Genomic DNA, 14,441 nt, shown 5'->3' on the forward strand with positions numbered 1-14,441 from the left:
GCTTTTCGGGCGAGCGGGTAGCGAACGGTTGAAAAGCAGGCATTTGGTTTTACAAGCGTTTAAGAGCAGTTGGAGGCCACAGAAGGAGTGTTGTATGGCATTGAAGCTCATTTGGAGGTTAGTTAACAAAGTGCCCAAAGAAGGGCCAGACGTATACAGAATGGTGTTGTCTGCGTAGAAGTGGATCAGGGAATCGCCCGCAGCAAGAGCGACATCCTTGATATATACAGAGAAAAGAGTCGGCCCGAGAATTGAACCCTGTGGTACCCCCATAGAGACTGCCAGAGGTCCGGACAACAGGCCCTCCGATTTGACACACTGAACTCTGTCTGAGAAGAAGTTGGTGAACCAGGCGAGGCAGTCATTTCAGAAACCAAGGCGGTTGAGTCTGCCGATAAGAATACGGTGATTGACAGAGTCGAATGCCTTGGCCAGGTCGATGAAGACGGCTGCACAGTACTGTCTTTTATCGATGGCGGTTATGATATCGTTTAGTATCTTGAGCGTGGCTGAGGTGCACCCACTTCATCAATGATCATCAGTTCAAAAATGTATAAGGATTGTTATCCCTTAAAACAGTTGCTAACAAGCTAGTTACACAAATTGTCACTTGAATAACAGTTTGTGTGAGTGTAGGCTAATTATGATTTCAGTATTTGTTATTGAATGAGACTAGTGAATTTGTAAGCATTAGTTTACCATTTTAAAAAAGGTCTAAAGCCCTTCTTGATATCAAATAATTTCTGAGTAACAATGCAGTACCCTACTGTGACTATTTTTTGGACCATTTTAAATTGACATCAAACAAAAAAAACTTTTTTAGCATGATTTTCACTACAACTGTCTGGGAGTGGTCTTGACTCTTTGTAATTGGACTATCAACTGTGTCACCGGGCAGGCCAAAACTCCATCCTACCAAAACAGGCTGAAATGTCAAACAGCTCTTACACTAAAATGGCATTACAATAATTTTCACAATTATTATTAAAATAATTATTACAACCTCAGTGTGAAAATATATATAAAATACAGAAAAATCTAGTTTTTGACTGCACTGGGCCTGTAATAATTGTAAGAGATTTATCACTATAACCGTATTGTCAATACTCATGATATTTCCAGTTGTGTAGATGAAGTTGCAGCGGAGCATGTAGGAGCGGACTGCATCATGCACTACGGGAGGGATTGCCTCAGCCCGTCCAGAAGACTCCCTCTGATGTACGTGTTTGAGAGGAGACGTGTGCCTCCTCCTTCAGAAAGCTGTACCCCGACAGACAGTCACATCATCCTCCTGTACAATGTCAACTATGCTCACATTATTGGTAATGTTTCACACTGACTTATGTCCCATTGTCTGAACTTATTTTAGGACTGGGAAACTGAGTTTGTGATATACTTCAAAAGGAATGTGAACAATTAATACTATTTTAGTGACAGTTTTATAAATGTATTAAAACAAGATAGGACATTTTCAACACCTTTTAGCAATGTATTTAATACTGGTTTAAAGCATGATAATGTCTGTCCTCAGATGATCTTCTGGAACTTCTTTCCTCTGAGTATCCGAACATTGCCTCAACCCTTCATGTGGACGGAGAACTTTGCTACAGTCAGACAGACAACACAATGACAGCAGTTCTCCGTGGAAATGAAATGTGAAATGTGGACAGACCGTTGAGGACTACAGTGTGTTCTTTATCGGTCACGAAGGTGCAACCATGACAAACTTCATGATGACTTGGTACCGCTGCCCTTTCTGTTCTTTTGACCCAGTGACAATAGCAGGTTCAATCAGTATCAACAAAGCTTTGACGAAGCCATATAACGCAATAGAGCGAACAAAGGATGCCAGTGTGGTGGGCATTCTTGTGGGCACAGTAGGTGTGGCAAACTACCTCACCACCGAGCAGCTGAAAGAAACCAACCACAGAGCAGGGAAAAAGAGCAACATGTTTGCCATGAGGAAACTGAATCTGGCCAAACTGGCTAACTTTCATGAGATTGACATTTATGTACTGATCGCATGTCCTGAGAACTCTATTGGACTCCAGTGAGTTCTACAAACAGGTCGTGACCGCCTTTGAAATGGAGGTGGCCTGCAATAAGAACAGGGAATGGTTGGGAGAGTATGTCACAGACTTCAGGGATCTCCTTCCAGGTAGGATCGGATTGACATTGATTTGCTGCTGAATTAAACTTTTGGCCAATAATATTGTGAACAAGAATAGGCCTAGCTTCTGCTTCACTGTGCATATCATAGCCTGGTCCCAGATCTGTTTGATGAGTTGGCAAGACAGCACAAACAGATCTGAGACCAGGCTATAGGTAATATGACTAATAGTAAAAACCTGTTATAGGTGGATGCAAGCATGTGGCCTTGGCGAATCCTGACGACCTCAAGGATGGTGATGAGACTGATGTCTCCCTCCTCACCGGAGCTCTACGAACGACCCGCTTCTTGTGCAGTGAGCCAGTGTCTTCCTCACGCCACTCCTCACTAGTCATACGGAACCAGACGCTCACTGTGGCCACCGCTAACACAGCTGGTACGATATGTGGGAAGAACAGACAGCTAAAAACAGGCCAAAAACAGGCTGGGTTGGTGTTAAAACTCTAAAAACTCTACTCTGGGATTGCAAGACAATAAAGAGGTTGTTGAGTGGTCTCTTCTTCAGTTACAATTTTAATAAGTCCCTCTGTTTTTGTTTCAGCCGCATTCCTGGCGGGCCGTAGCTGGCAGGGACTGGAGCAGAAACACTGGTGGTGAAAGCATTAGAGGGAAGGAAAGGCATTGCCTACGAAGAGGAGCTGACGACTGACCAGGACCATTTGTCATGAAGGCACTCATCACATCCAGATAATTAGTGCATTGCAAACATTTTATGCATAATATCTAATTATTTACAATATACACTGTATTATGTTACGTCATAGCTCAACAGATTCCAATTCAAGCAATCAAACTTCTGAGACATTTAAGGCCAGTATTATTGCATAACTAAGCTAACTGACAAAATAAAGGAAACACCAACATAAGCCGCCATAACAGCTTCAATGTGCATTGGTATAGATTCTACAAGTGTCTGGAACTCTATTGGATGGATGCGACACCATTTTTACATGAGAAATTCCATAATTTGGTGTTTTGTTGGTGGTGGTGGAGGAAAATGCTGTCTCATGCGTGTTCAATTGGGTTGAGATCTGGTGACTGATGCTCTTTTGGGACCCCTCTTTCAAAGTCATTGAAACCTCTTCTAGCCATGTTAGCCAAAATAATGGGGAACTGGGCATTTTTATACATGACTCTAAGCATGATGGGATGTTAATTGCTTAATTAAAGACATATTCCGGAGCTTTGGCGACTAGTAAGTACTTTTTTAAACCTCCCGCTTTGGGCTGGATGTGACAATGTGTAGCTGCTGCTCCAGTTTCAACTGTTCTGCCTGCGGCTATGGAACCCTGACCTGTTCACCGGATGTGCTACCTGTCCCAGACCTGCTGTTTTCAACTCTCTAGAGATAGCGGGAGCGGTAGAGATACTCTCAATGATCGGCTATGAAAAGCCAACTGACATTTACTCCCGAGGTGCTGACCTGTTGCACCCTCGACAACTACTGTGATTATTATTATTTGACCATGCGGGTCATTTATGAACATTTGAACATCTTGGCCATGTTCTGTTATAATCTCCACCCGGCACAGCCAGAAGAGGACTGGCCACCCCTCATAGCCCGGTTCCTCTAGGTTTCGGCCTTTCTAGGAAGTTTTCCTAGCCACCGTGCTTCTACACCTGCATTGCTTGCTGTTTGGGGTTTTAGGCTGGGTTTCTGTACAGCACTTTGAGATATTAGCTGATGTAAGAAGGGCTATATAAATAAATTTGATTTGGTTCATACATACATAATCTATGAGCAGAATAACGGTTTTACCTCAATTAGCCATGAAATCCCAAGTTTTAAAAGCGACTGTTTACAGCCCATCGCCATTTTAGTGACAGCTAGCAACATGCACACACAGCAGAGTGCGAGAGAGAGAGACGTGAACGTAGGATGCAATTTTTGGGGAACACTTTTGCCTCGTGAGCGCTACTTTCAGAATTACTGGATAAAAAGTAAACAGAAGTACCAGAGAATGTCTTTAACTCAGGAAACACACCTGTGTGAAAGCACCTGCTTTCAATATACTTTCTATCACACATTTACTCAAGTGTTTCCTTTATTCTGGCAGTTACCTGTATATCAACTGGATTATATTTGCGTGATGCTTATGTTAAGTTTGTTTTGCTACACTGAAGCTTGTCGTGGAGGCAAAACGTAAAAGTGCAAGCCTTTTCATGTAATATTTAGGCTTTTTAATGCACATCTCTTTGTAAGAAGCGTGGATATATAAAGGTTTATACAGTTTGTCCACATTTTGTTATGTTACAAAAGAGGTCTGAATACTTTCCGAATGCACTGTATATGCGTCTTAAAAAAAGAACAGAACCAGAACTGTTAAAATGTAACAGATGAAACTTTGAAAATGTGAGACCACATACTTGGACTTAAAGGAAAATTCCACCCAAAAGTTTAAGGTCTCATACCTTTCAAAATACAACAATATGCATCATACCGGCTGTATTTTAAAAGTTAAATATCTTGAAAACTTGATTTCTGACAGGCAAAACATTTTGGGACTATATCAACAATGGATTAATGAAACAGATAAATAATTATTTTTGGGTGTTTTCCTTAAATGCACTCATCGCTGTTGTGATTATTTAATCACCAACAGTTTGCTCCATGCACTGTAAATCACAAGAGACATATGAAAAAGAGTTATGTATGATTTTGTCATTCAAAATCTTTAATATAGGCTGCTGGATCAGTCATATTTGCAGATATCAAATGTGCTATGAAAGCTATTTTCATACACACACACATACCAAAAGGTCCTGAAACTGCAACTCAGAATAGTCTGTGTCCATGCTATACCCAATGTTTAATTTGTTTAACAATGACATAAAAACAACTTAGGTATAGCAGATGGTTCCCTCAGGAACAATTTGTGGTGTCAGATACATACAAGCACATACAGTTGAAGTCGGAAGTTTACATACACCTTAGCCAAATACATTCAAACTCAGTTTTTCACAATTCCTGACATTTAATCCTAGTAAAAAAATCCCCATTTTAGGTCAGTTAGGATCACCACTTTATTTTAAGAATGTGAAATGTCAGAATAATGGTCGAGAGAATGATTTATTTCAGCTTTTATTTATTTCATCACATTCCCAGTGGGTCAGAAGTTTACATACACTCAATTAGTATTTGGTAGCATTGCCCTTAAATTGTTTAACTTGGGTCAAACATTTCGGGTAGCCTTCCACAAGCTTCCCTCAATAAGTTGGGTGAATTTTGGCCCATTCCTCCTGACAGAGCTGGTGTAACACTCAGGTTTATAGGCCTCCTTGCTCGCACACGCTTTTTCAGTTCTGCCCACAAATTTTCTATAGGATTGAAGTCAGGGCTTTGTGATGGCCACTCCAATACCTTGACTTTGTTGTCCTTAAGCCATTTTGCCACAACTTTGGAAGTATGCTTGGGGTCATTGTCCATTTGGAAGACCCATTTGCGACCAAGCTTTAACTTTCTGACTGATGTCTTGAGATGTTTCTTCAATATAATTTTCCTACCTCATGATGCCATCTATTTTGTGAAGTGCACCAGTCCATCCTGCAGAAAAGCACCCACACAACATGATGCTGCCACCCTCGTGCTTCGTGATTGGGATGGTGTTCTTCGGATTGCAAGCGTTCCCCTTTTTCCTCCAAACATAACGATGGTCATTATGGCTAAACAGTTCTATTTTTTTTTCATCAGACCAGAGGACAATTCTCCAAAAAGTATGATCTTTGTCCCCATGTGCAGTTGCAAACCATAGTCTTGCTTTTTTTTATGGCGGTTTTGGAGCAGTGGCTTCTTCCTTGCTGGGAGGCCTTTCAGGTTATGTCGATATAGGACTCGTTTTACTGTGGATATAAATACTTTTGTACCTGTTTCCTCCAGCATCTTCACAAGGTCCTTTGCTGTTGTTCTGGGATTGATTTTCACTTTTGGAACCAAAGTACGTTCATCTCTAGGAGACAGAACGCATCTCCTTCCTGAGCGGTATTTCGGCTGCATGATCCCATTGTGTTTATACTTGCGTACTATTGTTTGTACAGCTAAACGTGGTACCTTCAGGCGTTTGGAAATTTCTCCCAACGATGAACCAGACTTGTGGAGGTCTACAATTTTTTTTCTGCGGTCTTGGCTGATTTCTTTTGATTTTCCCATGATGTCAAGCAAAGAGGCACTGAGTTTGAAGGTAGGCCTTGAAGGTACGCCTCCAGAGATATGCATCCAATTGACTGAAATTATGTCAATTAGCCTATCAGAAGCTTTTAAAGCCTTGATATTTTCTGGAATTTTCCAAGCTGTTTAAAGTCAGAGTCAACTTCGTGTATGTAAACTTCTGACCCACTGGAATTGTGATACAGTGAATTATAAATGAAATAATCTGTCTGTAAACAATTGTTGGAAAAACGGACTTGTGTCATACAAAGTAGATGTCCTAACCGACTTGCCAAAACTATAGTTTGTTAACAAGAAATTTGTGGAGTGGTTGAAAAACAAGTTTTAATGACTCCAACCTAAGTGTATGTAAACTTCTGAACTCAACTGTAAAAAGAATGTAAAACTAAAAAATGCATTTCTATTAAAATACGTAGAAAACCTGGGCATGCTTGATTTGTGCCGCCAAAAAGGTTATTAAAACTTATAACATACTTTAACAATAACATGACATGGTAAATATCAGCCCATTGAAGAAAAGTCCTTGCTTAGGTAATGACGTTTCAGACCTAAATGCCTTCCCTCAACATAAATATTGAAATCTGACTGTTTTTCTTTGATGTTTGTTTGGTGGTTTCCAGATTAGAAGACAAAGGCCAGGATTCGATCCCATATTGAGCTGAGTCAGCCGACATATGCAGTGTGGACCATGAATGTTGTTTCCACGATTGTGTGAACATTGCCTTTAAAAGGTGCATAGCTGCCAAAGCGTGATCGGATAGAATCCCGGACCTCATGCTCAAAGTAGAAATAACAAATCCCACAATCTCTATGAAGTCATTGTTCCTTATCCTGATATTATGACATTCCTTTTACATTATTTATCTTTCATAGGAACTTCTTCCACAAAGGATGCCGGAAATATGCCACTCTTTCCATTGCACTGTCCTTCAAACCAGTCTTCATTGACTGAAAAGAAAGTAATGAAAATGTGAATTTACTTTTGCTTCTGTATTTTAAAAGGAAAGAAATCCACTCCAAAACTATGTTTCATTATTTTTTCCCACTGTTTTACAGTCCCAACAATATTTTGCATGTCAGCAGTCAAGTTTTTGAGATATCACTTGCCACATCATGATAAATCCAAATGCATCATGGGATTAAAAACGCATCATTTTGATGTGACAAGTGACACTTTGCTTCTTGAAAATACAATATCTTCAAAACTTGACTGCTGACATGCAAAACATTTTGGGACTATATCAACAGAGAACAAATTAAACAAATACCAAAATATTGTTTTTTTTTAAGGGGATTGTAAGAAAACATTAGGTCGAGGCTTTTTCAAATGACAATAAGTCAATGTACGCCTCTACAGCTATTAGAGAAAATACAGTTAGTCTCTTGACACAAATTATTTTCCCAATGTCAAAATGGGGCCCCACATGAGAAATGAAAATGGGAATGTACTATTGCTTCTGTAACCCTAATTCTGTGTCCTGTAAGACAACAGCAGGTTTCCAGCTTTTCCAGGATATCATATAACAGAATAAAACACTGACAACTGATTTCTGCATTGTGGAAATGGTGCCCCGCATGAGAGAAATGGGTAGCTCACCTTTGGAGAGAAGTAAGATGGTATCTCCTTGATGGAACTCAAGATCCTCTGGAGTTGAAGACTCATAGGAATGAAGCGCCATCAGGTGAGTCTGGCTTTGTAGCTGCTCACTCATTCCCTGTAGTGTAGATTACATGAAATAAGGCACATTAGTACACACATAATGACATCTGTCAGAACAAAGTTTTGTTGACTATTACATTTGTAAATTAAAAATCTACATAGCAAAAAACTATTATGACATCAAATACTGTATACAGTACACGACCACATTACCTCTTTGAGATCACACCACAGTGTTAAACGACCATTGTGGACACAGCTCCAAACATCTTCCATCCTTGTGTTCTCATCAATCACTTTTTTACCAGAATCTATTTGGGCATAGCTTGAGAAAAATCACAAAAACCCTGAGCTTAGTTTTGTAATAGTAATGATTGTTGAAGTAAATTGACGCTAATGTTTCAACAGTGCCATACCTCAAGGTGATTGCTGTGGCAGGGAGGCCCAGTTTGTTACTGATTTTCTCCAGAGTTGTTGTGTAGGGAAGTCCAGGCACCATGCAGATTGCTATGGTGTATGTGAAGTGCACTTTCACTACACAAAGTGAATGGTCACTAAACTCTTCACTCTGGCAAGACTAGGGAATGAAATAAACGTACAATGATATTTAAAATGTGTAAGCGTAGAGTACTGATAAACAATTGATATTTGCTTTGAATATTGCATGCTGTGAAACATGTCTTGAATTCGATTTTCAATTATTCTCATACCTCTGTTTTTGTGTCCCCAATGCTCTGATTTTCAGTAGCAGAAGCTGCTGCAATAATACCCCCAAAAGTTACAACATTTGTAATAGGTGATGTTGCATTGCCAATAATTAAAATGTTAACTATACAACTTCCATTCCAGTTTTACATAAAATATCTTTACCAGAATTTCTCTGAGGTCTATTCGGTGGTTCTCGTCTAGGTGGCGCTGGGATGTCATCCTTGTCTGTCCCATCCTACAAGAAAGCAATCAACCCACGTAGGGGGAATCAATTAACATAGCAATTGAGGGGTAAACTATATTTACCAGTATTTTGGGGATTCAACTTTTAAAGATGTCCAATTTGTTATAGCTCAGCATTGACACACGTTAGAGTCAATGCCATCTTGTCATGAGGAATAAACACTATATTGACAGTAGACATGTACCTGATCTTGCTTAGATGATAAGGTTATTTCCAAACGCTCCAGGAAATTATAAGGAACAAGCCCCCTCTAAAAATGTAAAGTTGAAATTAATTCACTGCACACAAATCATTTTTTAAATACCGGACACTCATTATCAACCAAGTTTGTTTATGCTTAATGAGTACAATAGATCCACATTTTTCATGCTTAAAGCATTTCAGTGTAATGTTTGTACTCATACTCGCTCATTGAAGATGACAGAGGCCCAGTTGTCAGATCCTTTGTTCAGCACAAAGACAATGTTGCCAGGCACCACAGCTAACTCATCACTTGTCTCAGGGACAAACTCAAAGAGGACAGTGTGAGGCTCTCCCTCCAGAGCCCTGCGGGGGGCGACAGAGATATCCTACTTTAACTCATACCCAAATAATGCTGTTGAATCGTTAGTATGCTAGTATGTGGCCAAAGCATAAATTGTAGAAAAATAAAAAATAAAAAACCCCACCTCAAACTTGTATCTCAAATAGACAGTTTAAAAATGCTTGCTATTTCCTCATAGAACATGATGTTATGTTGGCACACTGGCTGAGCTGGCCAATCAGTGGTTTACTTGTGTGAATTAATAGTTGTAATGACTGGTATAAGGCCACACCATTCTGTTTTTGGGGTACGGCCAAACCATTCGAAAAGAGAAAAGCTTATTTATTTTTTGATATTTTGGAAGGACAATTATCTCACTTATATTGTAATTAAATATAGGTCATATTTCATAGAAATCTGGAAACACTGGACAATTACTTTAGGTGTCAAACCACCCCCAGTGTCCCCTACAATTAACATCGAGATCACATGAACTTTACCTCATAACTTCAGGCGCTTTTGGTCTGGTAGGAACATCTTCAACCTAATCTTACCGTTAAAAAAATGGCACATCACATTACACTGAATATTCCTCCTCAATCAATTTCTTATTTTAATTGTTCATCGTTTTTATTTTAATTGTTGACAGTTTTTAAAGGCACTGTTAAAACATCAAATCATATGACACTTCACCTGTGGCTGTAACGGAGCAAAGCCAGAGAACTCATCCTGGAAGATGATGGAAGAAACAACCTGAGGATAGAGAATAAAACTGGTTCAACATGAAACAATACTTTATGACATGCCTACTTACTAATAACGTGCCAAATAACAATCCTAAAGAAAGACCCAAGGCTATTCACAACTCATTTAAATTGCTTAAATTGCACATCTCAAACAAAGTAGGTACTAGACATGCATGTTGTATACACATTTACAAAGTCGCAACATTTTGGCTGGTTAATATGCATGTTATGTTTTTAGAGAGAGATGATAGGGATACCTTGGCCTTGCCCAGGTAGTCCTTCTTCTCCAGTTCAGCCACGTAGTTCTTGTTTGGCTTGAACAGCACTTTTGCCGGGACCTTAACTGGCTCAAACAGCTTCTGCTTCTATAAGGATTAACAGAGGACTTACATCTCCAACTTTGTTGAACAGTCAGACGCCGTGAAAATGCATAATGCATACACATTAAAACACTTCTCACACTACTGAGATGAGCCACCTGGCCTGGTTACTCATCCACTATAGCTGTTGGAACAAACAATGTAAAAAAATTAAATAAAAAAAAAGTACATATCTAAGCCAGCACAGATATGGGGTCGACATGATAGTGTGAAAAAGGCTTGAGAGAGAAGGGCCACTGACCAGGATGCACTCCAGACCTCTGTCGATGTGGCTGAGTTTGGCCTCAGTCCTGAGATTCAGAGCAGTCAGGAGGTTCTCCTTGGCTTTCTCCCACTGACCCAGCTGGGCATGGGCCAGCGCCATGTTGTGCAGTACCTGTGGGAGTGATACCACTCAGACATTTGTTGTTGTAAAATTACAGCTATACAGCACTTCCCGCCCAGGTCTCAAAGTGCTTTACATTGTAGCATCCACCTATGCACTTTTTTGCCACGTGTATACATACTGTGATGTTTGTTGGGTTAGGTTGCTGTTGATAGGTTGCTAAAATACACGTAACATATTCGACATCCAATCATTGTTACAAAGGCAAGACTTCCATCATATCTTTACCTGGACTCACCTCACAAGCATATAATTTGTATCTCAGACCAAGAGGTTTGTAGTCAATCAGCTGGTTCCCCCTCAACTCCTTGAAGGCATGTTGGAAATCAGCAAAAGACTCCTCAAACCTGCAGGCAAAGTGAGGAGGTATCCATGTAATTCACTATCCTGCTATATGTAAAACACATATGCAGCTGAATAATGTAGAATAAATAATATGCTACGTTTAATTTTACAAAACAATTATCCATTTTAAGAGACATTTCACAATTTAACTTCACACCAGATGATGTCATAAATGTTTCCAGATGAAGTCATCGGAAACACTTATCCTCTATAAAATCACAGAAACTCACTGTTTTCACATGTTGATGTTGGTGGTCCTGATGATGAATATGAACAATTGTGAAATGTCCCTTTAACACACCATTCGAAAGAATGCGATTATTTTTTAAAGCAATTATAATGCATCTAATCACCCATCCCTAATATGATAGATTTGTCTTGCCTTTCTTTTTTGTAGAATGTCAGCCCCCTTTGAAAGAATGCAACAGCCAAGTGTTCATCCTTTCCGATACAGCTGTCCAAAGCCTGTGTGATATTCAGAAAAACTCAGTGACTTCCTTCCAATCAAATGGTACCACAAGCATTGTGTACTCAAACTAAACTTCCCCTTTTTCTGTGACTTGCATTTTTGAAGTGTAAAATAACATTTAATTACAATGTAATAGTAACTTTAACCCTGAGATGTATTGATTTCTTTGGTAAAAACAGGGAAAGAGAGAATTGTCTTTTAATTAATGATGAAATTTGGTCAAAACTGCCATACCTTTTCAGCTGCATCTAGGTTCTTATTGATCAAATGTAGGCAGCCAATGTTGAAAAATATTTTGGAGTTCTTTTCCTGGATGTCCAGAAATGTTCCAAGGGCAGCTGCGGAATCCCCGCGTTCGAAACAGGCCACTGCCTCATCCCACTGTTTGAGAGTGTTCACAAATGTCATGTTTCCAAATAGAGTCGATGCGCTGAGCTACAGTGATATGATGAGAGAAAAGTGAAACCACTCTTCTTAAACTGACATTTCCCCCACTGAGGTAGGAAGGAAGTGTAATGATTACACAGAATCGCAGTTCCTTTTTTTCTCCAGTCCATTTAGTGTTGTAACAGTACGCCAGGGTTGAGGGTTCAATTCCCACAATGGACCAGTAGGAAACTTTACACCCCAAAAATAATAATATATATATATATATATATTTTAAATCGCCCTGGATAAGATTATCTGCTAAAATATAAAATGTGTTGGCTGCAACAGTGCATCTGGATAAGAGCGTCTGCTAAATGACTTAAATGTAAATGGATGTGAAATGGCTAGCTAGTTAGCGGTGGTGCGCGCTAATAGCGTTTCAATCGGTTACGTCACTCGCTTTGAGACCTTGAAGTAGTGGTTCCCCTTGCTCTGCAAGGGCCGCGGCTTTTGTGGAGCGATGGGTAACGATGCATCGTGGGTGACTGTTGTTGATGTGTGCAGAGGGTCCCTGGTTCGCGCCCGGGTCGGGGCGAGGGGACGGTCTAAAGTTAAACTGTTACACATGAAACAAACATGCATTTACAGGGTTGCCAACTTTTGAAGAAAGCTTAGAGTGAAATTTTGCCTAAACGGTGGTCTGCATCTGTTTTAAAGCTAATTTCCAGCAATTCTATGTATTTTTACAGGCCTATGACCAGGGTGGGGGGAAAATACAGGTCAGGTGTATTTAGAATGCTTTGAACATTAAAATGAACACTCAAAATTCTACGACTTTGTTACTTTTGGGGGATGACATTTAAAGTATGCTCATTTTTTTTAGGTGGTTTGAGACTTTCAGATAGTAATGAAATTAGATGGGAAAACAGGCAAATGTGAGGAATAGTGGGAAGGTCAGTGGGAATGCTCTGCACAGGAAATACTAATATTAATGGTTGATGGCAGTGGGTAACCAAATCATAGATTGTAGTCTCCTTGTCCATATACTGCTTTCAAGGTAAGGACACAAACATTTTGTATTTTATAATTTTGGTGAACTCTTTAAAACAGGGCTGGAAGAAAATCCTACTTGCTCTCCAGGAGGGTTGGCTTATCTATGTTTCCTAAGTGCTAGGTGTTTGAAAATGTTCTTGTTTTAACAATACATTTCTCAATCAACAAACCTTCAAATAAAATCTAACGAATTTCAATATTCAGGCGGTTTATGCCTACTACTTGAAGATCCTTGCCATCATCTTACACTGCATAGACAAGATATATGATGCGTGTTTAGGAGTCCCCCTCTACTATCTCTGCCTTTCATGTGCACTATACTAAAATGGCCTGAAGCATTTCATATCCATCCAATGCTTATTTGTAGGACTTATTGAAAATTGTCCATGAATGGCTTGCAAAAAGACTTTGCCTCATATAATTCATTTTCAAAGACACAAGTAGACATATCAGACACTGGCAATATTGTGAAGTGGAATAATAAATGACTGTAAGTGTGGGGAATAACAGTGGTGTTGTTGCTGTCAAGCACACTAATTCACTTTTATTTTAGCCCTTTGTTAAGAATGAGAATTGCTCAACTGATCAGACTAAATACAGTACATTGGTAATAAAATCTCCTGAAGACAAGATTACCCTAACCAAATAATTGTTATATTCTTTGTCCTCACTCTAGAATCAAATTTAAACGTTTGGGTTCACAATCTGACCAAATTATTTTTATAGTTAGAAATCAGGTCACCCTACCAATCTTCCCTGCTGCCTTTTCGATGTCACAGACTAAATGCCAATCACCAAACGAGGGGAATAAATCGATTTTAGTACCAGCTGTTAAAAGGCTGCATTCTGCAATAGGCGGGGAGTAGGAGCAACCTAATTTTGTTGACAACATTGTACATAAAAGAGAAGCATTGTAGCGCTGTTTTAACAGCTGTATAAACTCAGTGGATAACGTTCTCTCCATTCACCCACATTCTAATCTTGAGGGGCGTTTCTTTAAAGCGCACATCCAATCCCCTTGATTCCTTACATAACCAATCATATCCTTCAATGTGCCGCGGTTCACAGTCCTGTGGCAAGAGGTTTCGCGCTTGATTTAAATTGCAGTTTCCGATTTCAAAACTATTTGAAGCAAGGTTGAAAAGTTAACGCACTATACAATGAAAAAAAAAAAAAACGCAGTACTTTTCAATGCGTGAGATATAAGACGTAAGGAGTGAGCGT

The 14,441-nt window shown here is 39.5% G+C and overlaps 2 protein-coding genes across 3 annotated transcripts; one reads left to right on the forward strand and one right to left on the reverse strand.

Moving 5' to 3' along the window:
- The first annotated feature begins 753 nt into the window (after positions 1-753).
- dph2 (diphthamide biosynthesis 2) lies at positions 754-2,838 on the forward strand. Its single transcript, XM_055882263.1, is given in 10 exon segments — positions 754-758; positions 1,123-1,229; positions 1,232-1,277; positions 1,279-1,322; positions 1,532-1,612; positions 1,615-2,035; positions 2,037-2,158; positions 2,358-2,546; positions 2,712-2,747; positions 2,750-2,838. Coding segments are annotated over 10 exon segments (1,140 nt in total).
- A 1,979-nt stretch (positions 2,839-4,817) lies between these two features.
- LOC129823097 (neutrophil cytosol factor 2-like) lies at positions 4,818-12,289 on the reverse strand. 2 transcript variants are annotated; one of them, XM_055881849.1, is made up of 15 exons: positions 12,030-12,289; positions 11,709-11,791; positions 11,220-11,328; positions 10,838-10,972; positions 10,474-10,581; positions 10,164-10,223; positions 9,971-10,014; positions 9,352-9,493; positions 9,132-9,197; positions 8,866-8,938; positions 8,706-8,749; positions 8,412-8,572; positions 8,209-8,320; positions 7,933-8,050; positions 4,818-7,283 (listed from the first exon to the last, which is right to left on the reverse strand). In XM_055881849.1, exons 1-15 carry the CDS (start codon positions 12,201-12,203, stop codon positions 7,192-7,194), a joined length of 1,521 nt encoding a protein of 506 aa, XP_055737824.1. In that variant the 5' UTR covers positions 12,204-12,289; the 3' UTR covers positions 4,818-7,191. The 2 variants fall into 2 exon arrangements, with proteins under 2 accessions (XP_055737824.1, XP_055737823.1); XM_055881848.1 differs by having other exon boundaries at positions 8,706-8,752; positions 12,030-12,288.
- Between the last annotated feature and the right edge of the window lie 2,152 nt (positions 12,290-14,441).

This window comes from Salvelinus fontinalis, chromosome 25 (genome assembly GCF_029448725.1).
Source record: "Salvelinus fontinalis isolate EN_2023a chromosome 25, ASM2944872v1, whole genome shotgun sequence".
Lineage (NCBI taxonomy): Eukaryota > Metazoa > Chordata > Actinopteri > Salmoniformes > Salmonidae > Salvelinus > Salvelinus fontinalis.